This window comes from Lissotriton helveticus, chromosome 7 (assembly GCF_964261635.1).
Source record: "Lissotriton helveticus chromosome 7, aLisHel1.1, whole genome shotgun sequence".
Taxonomy (NCBI): Eukaryota; Metazoa; Chordata; class Amphibia; order Caudata; family Salamandridae; genus Lissotriton; species Lissotriton helveticus.
The window spans coordinates 70,066,198-70,086,224 of record NC_136068.1 but is presented as its reverse complement, the minus strand read 5'-3'; the positions used below and the strand labels follow the sequence as shown (position 1 = coordinate 70,086,224).

Here is a 20,027-nt window from a genome sequence, read left to right as displayed (position 1 = left end):
TTGAAACTGCCCAAGAAGATAATTCACAACCTACTTTAGGGTCCTGCTAAAATAGTCTGGTTTTGTATCGTAATTGTAACAGTTATAGCAGTGGCTGCATATTGGGTTATTAAAGATTATTCATCGTATTATGCTTTATCCTGAGTTTCGCCACCCTTTAACCTCCTGTAGTAAGCCCTGACTGGCCAGGGTCACTACCCCTGTCAGTCACGTGCCTAAAGTGAGCAAGTTATTTATCGAAATGGAGGGCAGTAGTATTGGTGACCTTCAGCCACAAGGTTAAATGGCATTACTTGTATAGGATACTTCCCAGAGAAGGCCTTGCACTGTAGTAAAACTGGTGTGTTTTTACTGTTCTTATCGCACACAACTCATTTTCCTGTAATCTTCTTTCCTTATAGCGCTGCCCTCTGATTGTTGCTCGAACATCGACTCGCTCAAGGAGAGTTTCAAGATAGTCAGCAGTCTGGACTGGTCCAACATCGACCTTTCACAGTTCTCCGGTGAGTCTGTTACTGGGGTGATGCAGTTAATGTAGAGGGGAGAGAGGATGAAGCTGCCTTAAGTTCCATTAATGTCTCCACCTTGCCTTCCATTTTGACACAATACACTGCAGCTCAATTAGCCAATGGCTTAAATGTAATGCCCTTCACAGATCTGGAGTCTTAAATCCCTACTCTCCTCTTGCAGCATCACAAATTTAAATCATTCCTCCTGATTGCATCCCGTCAGTAGAGCACCCTCCTCCCCATTGACGCCAAAGAATTGTTTGTCATCCTTCCTCCAGGAAGGACCAAGAATTTCCTCTTTCTCCTCCACCTCACCTACTCGCCCAGTATCTTGGCAAACGGAGACTACTTTGCCTTGCATACTTTGAGCATCCCTGGGCTACAGCAAACCATTGTTAGACTGAGACATACGGGCTTTATATTGCCAAGCCTCGGAATGGTCTATATGCCTATGTTCTGCCTCATTATGCTCTATGCACCATCATTTCTTATAGCACAGCTTAGTAAATGAATAAAAACTAAAATGCTTTCTACAACTGAAAAAAACAGTCGTTTGTGTGGAGTGGCCTGCCAGTGCCCCTCCTAATTCAAGAAAGTCAATTTTGGTATTTGGCAGAGAAGCTTTTGGTATTAAATACTTCTGCCTCACTCGGTAAATTGGGAGAAAGTAAAGGTGAGAAACAAACTGATTAGAGAGCTGGTTAATCGACAATGTGAAAGAGTAAGGATAAAATAAGTAGCAGGAGTGAGCAGGGTAGCAAACGTGTGAGTAGTAAGGGATTGAGTTGAACCAGAGAGAAATGTGTGACATAAGAGCTTTTCACATATAGAGGATGAATGATGTATAGGCTGTCTGGGAGGGTTGAAAAGAATGAAAGCAGACAAAAAGAGGAAGAAACCGAAAAGGAAATTAGTACAGGTTTTCCTATATTCTAATTTCACAGAGAGAGAGTCCTAAAAGAGGAGAGGCAGAAGTGGTTATGAAAGATGAAGGCAGATTGGGTAATAAAAGGGAACAAAGGGAACAAAGGGAAAGGGACTATTCAGACCAGAGATGCAGGACTGGGAGGTGATGGGATAGGGTCAGGATGAGATGGACGCATTGAAAGATAACAAGATGAAGGTAGAAGAGGAAATACAGGTGGAGGTTTATGTACCATTTGAAGAGTCAAATGTACTTAAGGAGTAAATTGTTCAAGCGGAGGGAGTAGAATCGGGAAGTGGGAGCAAGAAGTGGAGAGAAAGCGAAGGATGCTGTAATTCTTTCCGAAGTAAAGAACAGAAGAAGAGTCAGTGTGGAATAGTATAGAAAATATTTATGGGGGGGATACCAAAGGAGATGAAGTAGAGATGTATTGAGTATATTGATAATTTGTGTGGTAGTGCTTGTTTTGTGGCCCTGCTTTGATATCCCTTTTGCTCCGTTTTTGTGCCTCCAGAGCTGATGGATAGCCTGAGGCAGGCAGAGCAGAGAAATTGGAGCCTGGACCAGCACCATATCGCCAACCTGTGTGATTCTCTCAACCACTTTCTGAACCATACAGGATTGGCACCCAATCAAACCCAGAGCCATGCAGGAACAGGGGCCTGCATGCCACCCACATCGAGCTCCTGCGCCATGAATTCTGGCAAAGCAGAGCATGGACTCAACCAAGGTATGGGACTGAGCTGGACATATAGCTATTCCAAATAGCCAGATTAGCATGCAGGTACATGGGCACAACAAAGGGGCACAACAAAGGTGCACAGTCCCAGGGAGTGCACAGCCGTCCTCAATACCCATTCATTGATATTGACTCAACTACGTAAAACAATGTTCTGTACTTTGATTATTGCTAATACAGGTACTCTAGTAGTGCAGAGCATAGACTGAGCTAAGCTATGCAAATTGGACAGAAGGTGGGAGTGAGACGGATAGAGGGGTTACGGCTATTAGTCACTTGCAAATTTATATCACGACTGAGAACACAGGACAAGGACGTTTGTTTTTTGCCAAACTTCTACTCCCACATATATTTAGAGGGGCATAATCTTGATTCGTTTGCATCCTCCTGCTATTTAGGAGGTGTTCCAAGAAAGTAACTTTGTTAACTTTAAAAACGTTTCTTTTGTGGGATGTTATTAATGAGCCACTTATGATTTCGACTTGTGCACCACAACTCAGCTGTATCCCTCTTTAGATGGTTTTCTTCTCCTTCTGGTCACAGGGGTATGGGTTCTTCCGGGTTGACCAGAACAAAAGTTTAGAATTTATTATCATTTTATTTTGGAAAATCAATGATAAATTGAGGTGTTTTTAATTGTTTTGTTGTATATTGCTTAGTTTCTATTGCATTGTGTTAATTTAATTTACTCTAGTATTGAAACTTTCATAGATTAATATGCTTGAGCCATTCCCCCATCGTCGAGATGGGAGTCCCAGGTACCTTAGAAAAGCAATGTCACAAGAGCTATAGAACATAGAGGCCTTAGGTCTTTTTGTTTAGTAACATGTCACTGTCCTTATTAAAAAAAAAAGGACCACATTTAAAAGTCAACCTATCAGATCACTCTGTAGAACCTTCCCTAGAGAAGATGCATTTAGATGTTCAGAGCCCTAGTGCCTACACCTAGTATTACTCTAGAGAAATAAAGGTGAGCTTCTCCTGGGAGGTAGGTGGGTCGCATGTGGATCTATGAAAGATTCCAATACTGGAGAACTACAGTTACAGGTAACTTATTTTCTTACTCCAGTATTGGAACTTTCATAGATTCACATACTTGAATCAGAATAGCAAGCAATAACAAGCATATTTTGCAGAGCTACAGCACATCATGAGGATGAAAACCATAATACAGAGAACGTCAGAAACAGCAGAGAAAAATGCCTGTAAACAATTGAAGTGGATGGTGGGAAGACTAAAACGGCTCACCTTTATTAAGAAATATGTCCTATTGCTGCATCTTTGAGCATGTCTGAATCCAAACAGTAATGTTGCATGATGGTGCGTGAACTTTTCCAGATTGCTGCTTGGCAGATATCTGGTAACGACACCCCAGCAAACGCCATTGGATATGGCTCTTATGGAACGAGCTCGTACTTTTGAGTTCTAAGGCCGACCTGCCTTTTGATGACAGAAAAGAATGGCTCTGGATATCCATCTGGATATGCTATGTTTCCTTAGAGGGAAGCCCTTCTTTGGTGCGCTGTAGGTCACAAAAAGCTTGTTGGTTTTTCAAAAACTCTTAGTTCTGTCCAAATAAAACTTTAAGCACCTCCTGATATCCAGCGAGTACAGTGCTCGCTCAGCTAACGTTTGATGGTTTGGAAAGAATGATTTGAGAATTACAGGCTCATTAAGATGAAAGTCCAGTGGGACTTTAGGAATGAATTTCTTATTAATACGTAAAATAACGAGGGACTCCCCTCTTGACGACGGAGAATGATTCAAGCATGTGAATCTATGAAACATTCCAATACTGGTGAACTACAGTTACAGGTAAGTAACTTATTTTCTTTCAGAAATGTATGGATTCCATAATTTGCTTTGATAGTTTGGGAAACGTTTCATTTTGGTTTTGTTGTAGTTGCCCAAGATGGTTCCATGGCTAGACAAACACAGTGTTTATAAATAGTGCATATCTTAGAACAGTAAGGCAGATTTGTGCATAATTTGCAGAACATTTTGACCCAGAATACCAGAACATTTGAAGCAAAAGCTTTGGATACTGTACGCCATGATGTTTGCAAGGAGGTGGGAGCTTGGTGCTTTAGAAAAGCAGCTAAAACCGCAGAATTCTTTGAGGGGAGTAAGCCATGGCATTTTCGATGTGAACCCAGGTGGCATGAAGCTCAGTCAGAAAAAAGTGTTTCTTAGGTGGTATTGCTCTTAACAGCTGATACATGTCTGAGGTGAAGCTCACCTTCTCCAGATCAAAAAGCTCCTTAAATCTTTTTTAAAAGGAACCATCTATGTGTGCTACATTAGCATGGGTAGGCCAGTGAAGTAGTCAATGATTACTATTTAATTTGCAACCTGGCTCCTTCCCCCTGGACTTCAGTCACTTGAGAGTGGTGCTGGAGTCCTGTTAATGCTTTAGTCATTGATTGATAGTGACACAGGAGTCATGGAGCGGCATTGTGGCTGCTGCTTATTTGGAGACCTGGGTGAGTGTTGTGACCGCCAGTGGGGAACATTAATCTCATGACCACTAATGCTTCTAGCCACTGAAAACATTCCTGAAAGCGGAGTCCCAGTTTCATCACCATGAAGGTAGTCTCAAGGATTTTGATGCTGAAGGAAAGCTATTGCCCTCTCTAATAGGAGTTAGGATTTTATCCCCCTAAGGAGATAAAAAAAAAAATGTAAAAGGTGGGTTGAGGCGCTTTACCTTCCAAAGCAATAATGATCTAATTATTAATTTTAAAAGGGCTGGTGGTTTGCCTCAAAACTAAAGGATGATTTTCTTATATTTCCAAAACAACATAGAGATGCAGGTGCATCTCTTCCTATAAACAAACATGTGTATAACTAATGCAATTGAAAAATCACACTGTGATAAAAAATAAATGAATAATGTTTTTCAAAGTGTAGTAATTTTGTATTCAAATTAAATAGCTTATTAGAATAACCAATTTTATTTTAAAAATGTTTAGAATTAATTTAACAAAATAAATAAATTGAAAATACACTTGCCTTCAGTGATGCAAAGTACAAATACTGATATGTAAAAACACACTGATGTAAAGACTCCTGCTGTAATAACCACAGTTATTGACTCTATGTAATTGTCTGCGAAATAACTGACAATCATATCCCGTAAGGCAAACAAACATATGAAATTAGAAAGGCTCTGAGATGTTGCCAGGATCTACAAGTGACACACTCCAAATCACTCTCCTCTCTCGGAGGAGACCAAGACTGTTGTGCACGATCCCTCGCCCTCCCTGCATTTTCTGCGCCTGTGCAATTTAAGGGTTTGCATTTTCCCTCCACAAACTGTGTTCTCCATCCTACTCAATAAGAGTAACCCTAGTTAGACTTCCTCACAACAGTTCAGGATTGGGTGGTGTTTTTTGTTTTTGTTTTTTTGGCAGCAGTAGCCTTTGATGGATTGATGCGTTTGCCATACAACTGCCTGTGAGCATTGACTTATCACATATCTATAATCAGAAGCTGCTGCTGATGTCACAAATCTCAGGATACTCTTCATTCTTCTGTGTCCCTTAGTGTTCAGAATGTTTTGTCAGACCTTCTTTTTGTTTAGAAAAAACAGCTATTAATCATAAATTTATACTTTCACAACCAGAACGTGGCTGTTGCTTCCGAAAGTGTAAATGGTTTAACTACTAGATGCTTTCCCCCATCACTGTGACCCGCAGCTCATTTTCTTTATTATTTTCCTTTCAGAGGTGCATTCAAGTACTCTATGCTATGTTTGTTGAAGAAAACATTAACAGGTGAACACAATGTGTTGAGTCTTGCCAAGCCATTTGCGAGGCTGTTTGAAAATCATTTGTAATACTGTGGAGACAGTTGTGAACTAGAGACTGACTGAGGAACGCCTTCAGTGGCCTTTTACTCTGTCACTGGACAGATATCATACAGTGCAATAGTGCCTCGCGCAAGATTACACATGCATCCTCTACAGGAAGGCTCATCACGTCAGTGCAATCAATCACAGGGTCAATTAACAGATCTAGTGTCGGTAGACAGCCGCACTCATCCCACTCTGCAGTGGTGGAACACACAAAACCTATCAAAAGGGCAGCCCTTCATCGACCCGATTCCACAAGTCATACTAACAGCAGATGTATCCCTCACAGGTTGGGGTGCCCATCTCCAGGATCTAACAATTCAGGGCTTCTGGGACACCAAACGCAAAAGTCTCCATATTAGTTACTTGAAGTTTCTAGCTGTTCATCTAGCACTAAAAGCTTTTCAGCCTCACCTCACAGGGAAAGTTGTCCTAGTCCAGACAATATGGCATCTATGTACTAAGTACAAAAACAGGGGGACACCCACTTTCTGCAGTTGTCATACCTCTCTGATTATTTGGAGTTGGGCAATACATCACAAAAATCATCTTCTGGCAGAACACCTTCCAGGCATGCACAACCAGTGTGCTGACCACCTCCGCAGGATGCAGCAACAAGTACACGAATGGGAACTTCAGCCTCAGGTTCTCCTTCTATACTTCCAAAAATGGGGATTCCAACAGATAGACCTTTTTGCCACAGCAAAGAACTCAAAATGCCCAAACTTCGCCTCCAGATTCCCACACCATCTATCCAAAGGCAATGCCCAATGGATGAACTGGTCAGGGATATTTGCTTACTCTTTTCCGCCTCTCCCCCTCCCTCTATTTCTGGTTCGAAAACGCAGACAGATATCACTCACACTGATTCTAGTGGCTCCCACATGGGCTTGTCAACCATGGTTCACCACATACTAGAAGCTGTCAGTAGTTCCACACCAAAAACTTCACCTCACTTCCAACTTTCTCACACAGAACAGTGGAGAAATCAAACATCCAAACCCCAAGGAGCTTAACCTAGCGATCTGGCTCCTGAAGTCAGAGTTCAGATACCTAAATCTACCACCAGATTGTATGGCAATTCTTGAAGAAGCAAGAAAACCTACCACTAGAGTATGTTCTGCAGCAAAGAGGAAAAGGTTTATTATATATTATAATAATAAAACAATTGATCCGTTAGATGTATCTATACAAAACATTATGTCCAAGGCATATGAGCTGCAGATTCTACACTTTGCATTAGATCGCCGCCTAGTGTTGAGCTCGGATGATTGCATGTTGTTGTTGTCTTGGAAGAAGTCTTTGTAGTCACGAGATAGGTGACTCCTCCCTTGGACGATAGTGCGCATGGGCATCGGCTCCATCCTTGGATTATTTTTTTCCGCCACTGGGTTCGGATGAAACTTGTCAGCTCCGGTTCGAAATCTACTTTCCAAGTACTTCGACGCGTAAAAATTTCTTCGCACTTCAACTAACAAATTTTGATACCAATAAACATCGACTAGACTTCGTGTCAGCTCGATTCCGGTCATCGACGCGAGCCGTTGGGCCTACCCAAGCCGTGAGGCCTACACCTCATGGAAAGGACGCCATTCAAAAGATGCCTCGAGTTTGGAGCAAAATGTCCACAGTGACCATCACGAGGTGTGTAACCTGAGCTTATCACCAGACCATGACGAATCCATCTGCACAGCCTGTGCATCCTTTCGATCGAAAAAGACCATTCGGGATCGGAGGGCCCGTCAACGCGACATGCAGAGATCAGCGCCGGAACCAGTGGATATCTTCGAAGGTCCATGTGGCCCGGAAGAAGGTTCCAATGATCTCCAGATCGTATCCGAGGCAGATGACTCCGATGACTCCATACCTTCGGGTCAACGCGTGATTACCACTGCCCCTACCCCAGCCCAAACACCAAAATCGAAGGCAAAGGTCAACACTCCGCCTGCGGGGCCCAGTCGAGACCGAAAAAACACTTCGAAAGCCCCGCCATCGAGCCCAGCTCCGAAGAAAATAATGAAGCCTTCCCGTAGCTCTATACCGAGCAAACTGCATGTGCCGATACCACCTGCTCCCTCGGCACCGAAACAAAAAGAAGTCCCGGTTCCAAAAGACACTCCGAAACCATCGACTCCGAGAGACAAAGCGGCTCCGAAAACAACGAAGCCTGTTTCCGATGCCCCGAAAACAGCTTCCACTCCAAAGCCGATACCCTCGATGGCGAAACAAACAAAGCCTGCTTCCGATCCTTCCAAGTACACAAAACAGGCTTCTGCTTCAAAGACCATACCTTCGGTGCAAAAATCTACGCCAAAGGACTCAGCATCAGCTCCTAAGGCTAAAGACAAGCAACAAACCGGTTCGGAACCGATAAAATCGTCGCCGAAGGCTGTGCCTCAAGAAGAGGAGCTTTTACAACCAGATCCTTTACAAAACAGGATCTACATTGATCCTGAAACATGACATGTTTCCACCACACCACACAGGAAGAGGAAGTCAGATACAGCACCTACACCTCCAGTGCCTGTCAAGAAGGACTCTGCCACATCTCCTATGCACCCTTCTTCTCCAGTTTCTCCTTCTTTTGCTCTTCCTTTAAACATTTCACCTCAAAATTCTACTACTCATTCTCTACAGCAAACACCTCCTCAGGATTTTGATGATGATGAGTATAGCATGGGGAGGAGGGAGAGACCCAGATGACCCTTTTCCCTACTCAACAGGTTCACCAGACTGGGAGTATCCAAACCCACAGGAAGTACCAGATATTCCTGACCCACATAAATATCCATCTAAACCTCCTCCTCCAGAAGACAATATTGGTTTTGGACACTTAATTAATAGGGCTGCCATCTATCACAATGTCACCATGCATTCAGATGAAGCAGAAGAAGATTTTTTACTAGACACTTTTGAACACTCCCCAAAATCTGTGCAAATACTGCTAATGATTAAGGGAGTCCTTAAACATGTACCAGAAGTGTTCAAAGATCCTGTAAGAGCTAGAATCATAAACCCAAGGATCGAGAAAGTACAGAGCAGCTCCTGGGGATCCTGCCTACATTAAAGGACAGCTACCCTTAGACTCCCTAGTAGTTTCAAACGCTAGGAAAAGAGCAAATTCCCAAACATCAGGTGAAGCACCACCTCCTGATAAAGAATTAAAGATCATAGATGCTTAAGGAAAAAGAATAGCTGCCCAAGCTAGCAATGCATGGCGCATCGCTAACACGCAGGCCTTCCTCGCAAGATACGACAGGGCTCACTATGATCAACTAGAGAAGCTCTTAAAACACCTACCTGACCAATATAAGGCACAAGCAGATGACTTCATACGAGAGGGTAAGCTTATATCAAATGCCTCCATTAAATGTGCACTAAATGTAGCAGACACTGCCTCCAGAGCAATAAATACCAGTGTCCTCCTTAGACGTCATGCGATGCTACGCATTTCAAGATTTAAGCTAGAGATACAATCTACTATATTAAATTAACCATTCAACCAACAACAATTGTTTGGTCCAGAGGTAGACACAGCACTTGAAAAAATGAAGAAAGACACTGACACAGCCAAGTCTATGGGAGCTCTGCAGTTCACCCAAGCAAGAGGCTCCTTTCGTCGCTCCTTCTACAGAGGAGGCTCCAAACAAGCTGGAGCAGACAATTCTGCTTCCTTTAAAACAAATACACAAACATCTTCTAATAAAGGATACTTTTGAGGAGGCTACAGATGCCACAACAACAAGGGAAGAGGTCGAGGAAATAACAATAATCGAACCTCTGCCAACACAAAACCGTGACTTCCTTCTGCTCCCCCAAGAGCATTCCACTCCTGTAGGGGGCAGACTAGCATAGTTCCTACCTGTCTTGTATTCCATCACAACAGACAAGTGGGTAAGACAAATTATCCAGTATGGTTACTGCCTAGAGCTTACAACTACCCCTCCACATATACCACCCAGACAGCGTCCAATGTCCACAGAACATCTAACGCTGCTCCAACAAGAGGTTCGCTCTTTGCTGCAAAAAGATGCAATAGAGCTAGTTCTGTTAAAACATCAAGGAACAGCTGTTCCCTCACTCTATTTCCTAATACCCAAAAAGGACGGAACACTAAGACCAACTCTAGACCCAAGGCCTCTCAATCTGTATATACACTCAGATAATTTTCACATGATCACTTTACAACAAGTGCTCCCATTGTTTCAACAAGGCTATTTCCTAACCATACTATACCTCAAGGACACCTACTTCCACATTCCCATACATCCTTCTCACAGGAAGTATCTCAGAATTGTACTAGAAGGACCACACTATCAGTGCAAAGTCCTTCCATTCGGGGTCACAACTGCACCACGAGTGTTTACAAAGTGCCTAGCAGTAGTAGCAGCGCATCTCAGAAGACAACATATCCACGTCTTTCCATACTTAGACGATTGGCTCATAAAAGCCAAGTCATTCAATCATCTCAAACAATTCAAACACTGCACGACTTGGGGTTTACAATCAACTACACCAAGTCACATCTCCAGCCCTCTCATGTAAATCAATACCTAGAGGCTACAATAAACACCAATACAGCTCTAGCTTATCCCAGTCCAGCCAGGATACAGAGCATTCAAACCTTAGTTTCAAGGTTTCAAAACCAACACTCTTTCCCAGCCAGAGTGTTCATGCTACTAATACGCATGATGGCATCTTGCATTTTTATTGTACCATATGCAAGACTGCAAATGCGCCCATTGCAGGAATGTCTAGCACATCAGTAGAATCCGGCACAAGGACAACTAACAGACTTGGTGTTGGTGGACAGCCGCACACATCGCTCTCTGCAGTGGTGGAACACCAAAAACTTGTCCAAAGGGCGGCCGTTCCTAGAGCCAGTTCCACAGATAGTACTGACAACAGACGCATCCCTGATAGGATGGCGAGCACATCTGCTCCACCATACAACTCAGGGAAGATGGACCGCTCAACAAAAGGTGCTTCACATCAATCACCTAGAGTTGCTGGCAATTTTCCTAGCACTGAAGTCCTTCCAAATGCACATACAGAACAAAGCTGTCTTAATCCGGACGGACAACATGACAGCCATGTACTACATACAAAAACAAAGAGGCACACATTCCCTGCAGCTGTCCCACCTCGCACAAAACATTTGGAGATGGGCCATTTCACAAAAGATATATCTGCTTGCAGAACACCTTCCAGGAGTACACAATCAGATAGCCGATCTGTTAAGTCGACAGACACAACAGATTCACGAATGGGAACTACATCTGCAAGTTCTTCAACCATTGTTTCACAAGTGGGGTCATCCAGACATAGACCTATTTGCCACACACGAAAACGCAAAATGCCCAACCTTCGATGTCAAGTTTCCACACCCGTTGTCCAAGGGCAATGCAATATGGATGAACTAGTCAGGCAAATTTGCGTACGCTTTTCCGCCAATCCCACTAATACCACTAGTGGTACGCAAGCTCAGACAACAGTCTCTTAAACTGATCCTGGTAGCTCCCACTTGGGCATGCCAACTGTGGTTCATCACACTGCTAGAACTCTCTCTAGTTCCACACCAAACACTGTCTCTGACACTATCCATGCTAACGCAGAACCATGGAGGCATCCAGATCTAAGTCAACTGGATCTGGCAATCTGGCTCCTGAAGTCTTAGAGTTTGGTTACCTTAACCTGTCACTAGACTGTATGAATATCATTAAAGAAGCCAGAAGACCTACTACTAGAGCTTGCTATGCTGCTAAATGGAAAAGATTTGCCATTTAATGCACTAATAATCAAATTGATTATTTGGATGGTTTCATCCAAAATATCGGTTACCTTCTCCATTTACAGAGATGTAATCTAGCATATTCATCTATACCCTTACATCTTGCAGCCCTTGCGGCATATCTACAAAACAGACAACATATGTTGTTGTTTAGTGTACCAGCAATAAAAGCTTTTATGAAAGGAATAAAAATAATTCTTCCTCCTAGGTTACCACCCTCTCCAGTGTGGAACCTAAACATTGTTCTTACCAGGCTCATGGGACCCCCTTTTGAACCTTTACACAAATGTGAACTGCAATTTCTCACATGGAAAACAGCTTTCCTCATTGCTATTACCTCTCTTAGAAGAGTTAGCGAGATTCAAGCTTTCACTATACAAGAACCATTCTTACAATTATACTTTAACAAAGTGGTTCTAAGAACTAATCCTAAATTCCTTCCTAAAGTAATTACTCCTTTTCATCTAAACCAATCTGTAGAGTTACCAGTGTTTTTTTAAAACCCAGACTCTGTAGCAGAGAGAGCTCTACACACACTAGATGTCAAAAGAGCTCTTCTCTATTACATCAATAGGACTAAATCCTTTCGCGAAACAAAACAACTATTTGTAGCTTTCTCTCCACCACATAAAGGCAACCCCATTTCTAAATCAGGAATTGCAAGCTGGATTATTAAATGCATACAAATATGCTATCACAAGGCAAAACGCACATTAACAGTTCCTCCTAGAGCGCACTCCACACACAAACTAGGAGCCTCCATGGCTTTCTTAGGGAACATCTGCAAGGCAGCAACATGGTCTACAACTCACACCTTCAGTAAACGTGTGTTGATGTGCAAGCCAAGCAGCAAGCAGCAGTAGGCCAAGCTGTCCTCAAAACTCTCTTTCAAACTACTACAACGCATACAGGTGACCACCGCTAGGGGAGACACTGCTGCACAATCGATGCAAAGTGTAGAATCTGCAGCTCATATGCCTCGAACGGAAAATGGAAAATGCTACTTACCAGTATGCATCTGTTCTTGGCATGTAGAACTGCAGATTTCTCCACGCACTCCCGCCTCCCCGGGACGTGCATCTGTTCCAGTTTTATCCTAATTAGATATACACGCATGGACATCCTTTCTTTCTACTAACTCCATCATTTTCCATCATGACAAAAGACAATCGAAGGATGGAGCCAATGCCCATGCGCACAATCGTCCAAGGGAGGAGTCACCTATCTTGTGACTACAAAGACTTCCAAGACGACAACATGCAATCATCCAAGCCCAACACCAGGTGGCGATCTAATGCAAAGCGTAGAAATCTACAGCTCTAAATGCCAAGAACAGATGCATACTGGTAAGTAGCATTTTCCTTATCTTTTGCATCTACAGCGAGTTTGCTTAGCCTGCACATCCATTTGACTACACCTTGCAACAGTAGCTGCATAGCTGCAAAACAGACAACATTTATCATTTTTCAAAGTTCCAGTAATTTAAGCTTTTATGGAAGGCCTTAATAGAATACTGCAACCCAGGTTACTACGTGCACCGGTCTAGAACCTTAACATTATTCTCACAAGGCTTATTGGGTCCACCTTTTTGATCCATTAAACATTTGTGCATTACAATTTCCTTCATGGAAGGTCGCCTTTCTAATTGTTATCACTTCATTAAGACATGTTGATGAGTTACAGGCATTAACTTTAGAAGAACCTTTCTTTCAACATTCATAAAGATAGTGGTTCTTCATACAAACCTAAAATTAATTCCAAAAGTAGTTTTCATGCTTTCCATGTTAACCAATCAGTTGAGTTGCCAGTGTTCTTCCCTCAACCTGATTCAGTAGCAGAAAAGGCTCTGCACACACTTGATGTCAAAAGAGAGCTATTCTACTATATTGATAGAACAAAAGATTTTCGTAAAACAAAACAACGTTTTGTTGCATTTGCTCCACCTTGTAAAGGAAATCCTATCTCTAAATCCGGTATTTCTAATCTAGATGGATTGTTAAATGTGTTCAAACTTGCTATATTAAAGCTAAAAGCACTTTAGCTATACCTCCTAGGGCATATTCTCGTCGCAGAATAGGAGCAGCTGTGGCGTTTTTTTGGTGACATTCTCTCAGCTGACATATGTAAAGCAGCTACATGGTCTACACCACACACATTTACCAAACATTGTGTGGATGTATTAGCACGTCAACAAGCTAATGGTGGACAAGCAGTGCTAAAAACACTTTTTCAAACAACTGCAACACCCACTGGTTAGCCACCGCTTTGGGAACATACTGATATACAATCTATGCAAAGTGTATCTACAACACACATGCCTTGAACGGATTGTTACTTGCCCTGTAAGCATCTGTTCTTGGCATGTAATGCTGTAGATTCACATGCATACTTCCTCCTTCCCGGACAGCTCTGATTGTTGCAGTTCTTACTATTCACATTACATACACATGGACATCTCTGTAATACGATTACTTGCACCATTCTCACCCTCTTACTGGAAAATCAACAAGCAATCTAGTCGATGCCCATGTGCACTATCACCAAAAGGAGGAGTGACCTTACCATGTGACTGCGAAAGACTTCTTCGAAGAAAAACTTGCAAACATCCGGACCCAACACTAGATTGCAGGAGTATGCAAAGCTTGTGAATCTACAGCTCTGCATGCCAAGAACAGATGTGATGCTTTCAGGGTAGGTAACTATATATATATATATATATATATATATATATATATATATATATATATTAATATTTTAGAGAGAGAAACTTTCCTTTGGAGTTGCATTGGAATGTGACTCCTATTGTTGCGCTATTCAACCAATATTAATTTGTGAAACCATTGTTTCAGAATAGTAACACCTCTTTCTGAAGCCTACTTTCTGTTAAATAAATTCAGATTCATCAGACCCAATCTCCACTAGATGAAAAGGAATGATATGAATGTAGTAGCTCAGCAAGCAATATGAACGTGCTGTTGATTAGCAGAGGAATGTGTGTTCCTTTCAAGGTTTTAAGGATCAGGTTGCAGACTTTATGTTGATTCCTACAAGCCATCAAAGACTATTCTATATTGAATAAATAGAAGAGAGACATAGCCCATACTGAATGTAGGTCTATTTTAAACTGCCAAATGCATCATTATAAAATGTAACTTATTTTTTAACTTACTTTGCCTAGGTTGAGAACATTATCTGTCCTCTTTTCAGAGAATGAATGCAGTGTTTGGTTTGTAGGGTAATCTACTATATGGCTGCAATTGTAAATACAGTTTTGTGATGTCCTTGTCTTGCAGTCAACTCCTACGGACATTCACCAGCTTCTGCCATCCCCTGTGGTCAGCCCTCCTACACAGTGCTGCCAGGCTACCCCATCCAAACCTCACCAACATACAGTCCACAAGGTGAGTATAGAGAATACAGGAGTTTGATGGTGCTTGGAGTTATGAGAGCTCACATTTCTTGGCCTGTAGCACTGACAAAGCATGGGTGGAGGTGTTCAAATAAAGTGCCTAATGTAAAACCGAAGTGCCAGAGGCGGACAGGACACTTTAGGATGCAAGTTCATTCTGTTTAAGCAACCCAGCACTGACTAGAAACTACTGTGAGTAAGCCACACATAGTTATTAACTTGTGCAGATTCCTACCATGACCCCCTTTTCAAAGTGTCAGAAACTAGAATAATTTTTTCCCAGTGATAAATCACCAGTGGCATTTGGAGCTATTCAATGTTCCTTATTGAATAACATAGCCACGATATGGCACATTGGAAGTAGGTATGTTCAACTTGTGATATCACTTTCCACCTTCTTCATCGTTCCAGATACACTATATGGAGTGTCTGATATTTTCTAGGTCATTTGTTTCCTCTTGGGGAGAAATACCTTTAAGAAGGTTTCACAAGGTCTCAAGCTAAGTTATCAATCTTCAAACTTTCTAAGCAGATGTTAGTGGCTGTTTCATGCAAGTACTGCCTAGGGTGCACAGGCTTGTTACAAAGTGCTGTGTACTGTAACTTGCGTGAAGTAATGCATCTTAAGCCCATCAGGGAGTGAAAGGTCAAGCTAACCATTACAGCAGTGAGAAAGCAATTGAACAAGTCTTCAAAGTCACATTCTTGAAGCTCTCCACACACTATCATATGTGATCGAAAACCCCCCACTAATTTTCTATAAGTGAGTAAATACCAAAAGGTTCTGGGAGCTTTCTTATTAATTAGGCTGCTTATTGGGGGTGCAAGAGCTTCCGCTCGTTCCTGCAGAGGTTATACTCCCTCTGTGCTACTATGTGTATAAAGCGATGTCTTACAAACAGGCCGTGTTGGGAATGTCCAAAAAGAGCGCCTGTGGCTCACACTGATAACTTTGGCTTCTACTGCAAGATTGGCTTCTTTGGCTGTGCTTTTTTTGGCTTAATCTTCAATTTTGAGACATCACAAGCCATAGCTGTGACCCCACCCAACTGTGCTACTCCCAGATGTTCAATACTGTCTGGCATTGATTGTTTCCCGCGCTACCAGAGTCGGAGCCCATGAAAGGTTTGGTTTAGAGTATTTTCGAAAGCATGGCCCTATCGCTGTACAAGCACACATTTTTGACATCATTGAGTATGCTATTTGAACTCTAGGAGAAACAATCCTCTATATTCACAGGCATTTTGGTAGTCAATTGTGCTAAAGAGCCAATTTTCCGCTCTAATGTAGTACTCCTTTTGTTCATTAAGGACATTTGAGAGAATCCTTAATCTTTTCTGCCATATCCAAGGTTGGGTTCCAGAAAATTTAGATGAGCCTTATTAGACTTGGCATTGCTATTCCACTGCACCAGAAAGTTTGGTGCTGCAGCCTGCCTCTCAAAATATGAAGTAGAATACATTCAACACAGGGACACAAAATGACAAGGTCCAAAAGGTTGGACAATTTGGGATGGGTTATCTTCTCCTAAGGCTGTCTGGCACTTTGTGCCAAAAACATAAATTATTTAGTGACTCAGTGCACATAAGTGCCCTGGGAAATGGCCACTCTTGTGGTTTTCAACCTCCTAGACCATTTACAAGACCTCTTTCAGGTTTATGATCCAAGATGTAGGATATGCTGCCAGTCAGTGCAGATGGGCCTGTACACTATCGGTGCTGCTCTTGGGTAGGTTGCGGTGGGGGGTATTCACATCTGTTCATGAATTAGAGCTACTGGCTTCTCGAGTGACATGCAGACCCATTTGATCAAGAGGCATGCCGGCCGATTTGATAGACATAGAGCCAACACTTGGGGTACAGGGATTTCTCCAGTATTGGATATTTCATAGATTCACATGCTTAAATCATTCCCATCGGCGAAGTGGGAGTCCCACTGTACCTTCTAAATCAGTACAATAAAGTACTCATTGTCTACAATGGCTAAAAGACATTAATTTGATTAGCTTATCAACATACTTTATAAGGAACCGAACTTCAGCCAATCGGGCAACAGCACCCTCTGGAACACTCCCCTTAGAGGCATTTTCACTCAGATTTTCAAGCCCTATTGGGAACTAAATCCCTAAATAATAAGGGTAGCCTCCATGGGGAGGAGGATGGATTGCAGGTGCATCCATGAACGATACCAATACTGGAGACTTAGTTACAGGTAAGTAACGTATTTTCTTTCCCAGTATTAGATCTTTCATAGATTCACATGCTTTAATCAGAATAGATAGCAGTTGGAGTATTTATAACAACATGAACATATTACAATAGCAGACAGTGGGTGTAAATATAATCAAAAGTCTCACCTTATTGAAATTTCGGGCATAAACCGCTTGTCCCATGGCCGCATCACTGCAATTTGTTGCCATGTATGCCTGTTCTTCCATGTTGCTGCTCTGCATATACTTTCAAGAGGCACGCAGCAAACAAAGCAGTGGGGGTAGCGACCACTCCAGTAGAGTGCTCTTTAATCGTAATTGTCAAAGGTCTCCTGGCCTTGGAATGGCAGAATTGGATAGTGGCTGAAATCAATGGAACTATGCTCCCCTTGGAAACTGGACCACCTGTATGAGGATTTCCGTATGGGACTAGCAGTTGGTCTATTTTTCTGTACTATTTGGTCCGATGTAAATTTCATGCATTTTTAACAGCCAGTTTATGCAGTGGTTTCTCCACTGTCATCTGTTGATTCGGAACGAAGTCATCTGAAAGAGACACGTTAGTATTAGATTCCTTACCTTAGAATATCCCCAGGCGTCAGACTGGATCCGGAAATTTTTGCGTAGCAGTACCCTTGCGCGTCGGTAGGCGTCGTCTGCGGCTCCGCGTCCGTCGTCGGCGTCGTGGGCGCCGTGATGACGTCGTCGGAGTACTTAGATGCCGCCTCCGCGTGCTGACGTCAGTTCTTCTTTTTTCCGTGCCAGCAAGCGCAGATCTGGAAAAAGCAGTAACCCTAGTCATTTTTTGACTAACTTTTTTGATCACTTTTGATTGTTTCTCGAAGTCTTTCGACTCCGAACGGTGCCGTAGGGATGCCCGGCTTTAAGCACTGCGATGATTGCGACCGCCTGATGTCGGTCACGGATCCTCACCGCGTGTGTTTATCTTGTCTCGGCGTCGACCACGACGACAAGGCCTGCTCCGACTGCCGGGCCCTCTCTTCGAAAGCCAGGCGGGAGTGGTCCCGCAGGCGACTCGAACTCCGGCAGTCGGTCCCGCGCCGCGAGAGGTCCCGTTCCCATGGGAGGTCGAGGGACAGGTCGCGGGCTCGGAGCCACCACAGCTCCGAGAGTAGGCCGCACTCCTCCGGGGCGAAGTCGTCGTCAGGTAAGAGGCACAAGAAGTCCAAGCGGCGTCATCGCTCTTCGGACTACCCCCCCGGCCCCCCCGACGCTCGTGCGATGCGGCCGGGGGTTCGGGTGACACCACCCACGCGGCTCCGTCGGAGTCGTGGGCGCCGCGTTCAGCTCCACACCCTCCGGTCCCTGGGCTAAACGCGACGCAGGAGGAGATCGAGCGCTTCCTCATGGCCATGAGGAGCCTCCCTCCTCCGACGGGCTCCGCGGCGCCTTCGGGCCCAGCGGACCTGTCTGGGGCCTCTAGCGGGTCGGGGGCTTCAGCCCCAATGCCGTCGGGTGCTCCGGCCTCCACGCCGCCGATGCCTTCGGGCCCGGCGCCGCTAGGCCCCACTCTCCCGACGCCGCCGGCGCCTTCGGGCCCGGCGCCGCAGGGTTCAGCGGCCCCGGCGCCTTCGGGCCCGGTGCCGCAGGACGCCGCTGGCCCTCCTTTGGGATCTGGTTCGTTGCCGGTGGACCTTACGACCTCCCCGGCGTCGGACCCTCAGGTGTCGCCTCCGGCGCCGTCCTGGGTTCCACCTTCGTTCCTGTTCAGACGTCGGGACGGCCCGATGGGCGCCGCTTCAGACGTCGTTTGGTGAGTTTCACTTTTATGAACAGGCCCCATTAGTTGACAACCCTGAGTTTCAGGGGATGGGTGATGAAGAGGACTGGGAGGGGTCTGAGGACCCTCTGACCAGGGAGTGTCAGTCTCATGAGGACTGGGCAGGAGACCTTGGGGAGGCCAGTGGCCTGGACACCTCTCCAGACACTGGTTTTGTCTCCCCTCCTACCGTGGCTTCGGAGGAGGGGGCAACTTATAGTGTGGTGCTGATGAGGGCTGCCAAGGCCTTGGGCCTTGAGCTCCCCGTCGCGGCCGTGAGGACTAATCTCCGCACTGAGGTCCTTAAACCGCAGTCAAGCTCGGCCGAGCCTCTGCTGCCTTTTAATGAGGCCTTGACCGACGTTCTTCTGGGCACTTGGTCCAAGCCTGCTACGGGTTCGCCCGTAGATAGGAACGTGGCCAGACGCCACTGCCCAGCCCCGGGCGACCCATGTTTCCTGTCCACCCACCCCACCCCCGAGAGCCTGGTCATCCAGGCCTCCAATTCCCAGACCGCATTCCCGTCGGCCCCGCCGGACAGGGAATCCAAGAGGTATGAGCAGTATGGTAAAAAGATATTCTCATCCCTTAGTCTGGGTCTGCGGTCTTCCAACACCGCATGCCTCTTGGGCCGTTACACCCACTCTCTGTGGTATACGGTCGCGGAAGTGCTGCCAGAGTGTCCGTTGGAGGTACGGGCCAAACTCGGCCAAGCCCTTGTGGAGGGCCGGGACGCAGCCAAATATTCCATCAGGTGTGGGCTGGATACCACCGACTCGCTAGGCAGAGCGATGGCAACGACGGTGGCGGTC

The 20,027-nt window shown here is 44.5% G+C and overlaps 1 protein-coding gene across 2 annotated transcripts in view; it reads left to right on the top strand.

Moving 5' to 3' along the window:
• FOXJ2 (forkhead box J2) overlaps positions 1–20,027 on the top strand; it is a 280,606-nt gene that overhangs the window by 252,065 nt on the left and 8,514 nt on the right. For both annotated transcript variants that reach the window (XM_078651469.1, XM_078651468.1), the window contains exons 8-10: positions 402–503; positions 1,949–2,164; positions 15,111–15,218. In XM_078651469.1, the coding sequence (XP_078507595.1) occupies positions 402–503; positions 1,949–2,164; positions 15,111–15,218 (426 nt within the window). The remainder of the gene's footprint in view (positions 1–401; positions 504–1,948; positions 2,165–15,110; positions 15,219–20,027) is intronic.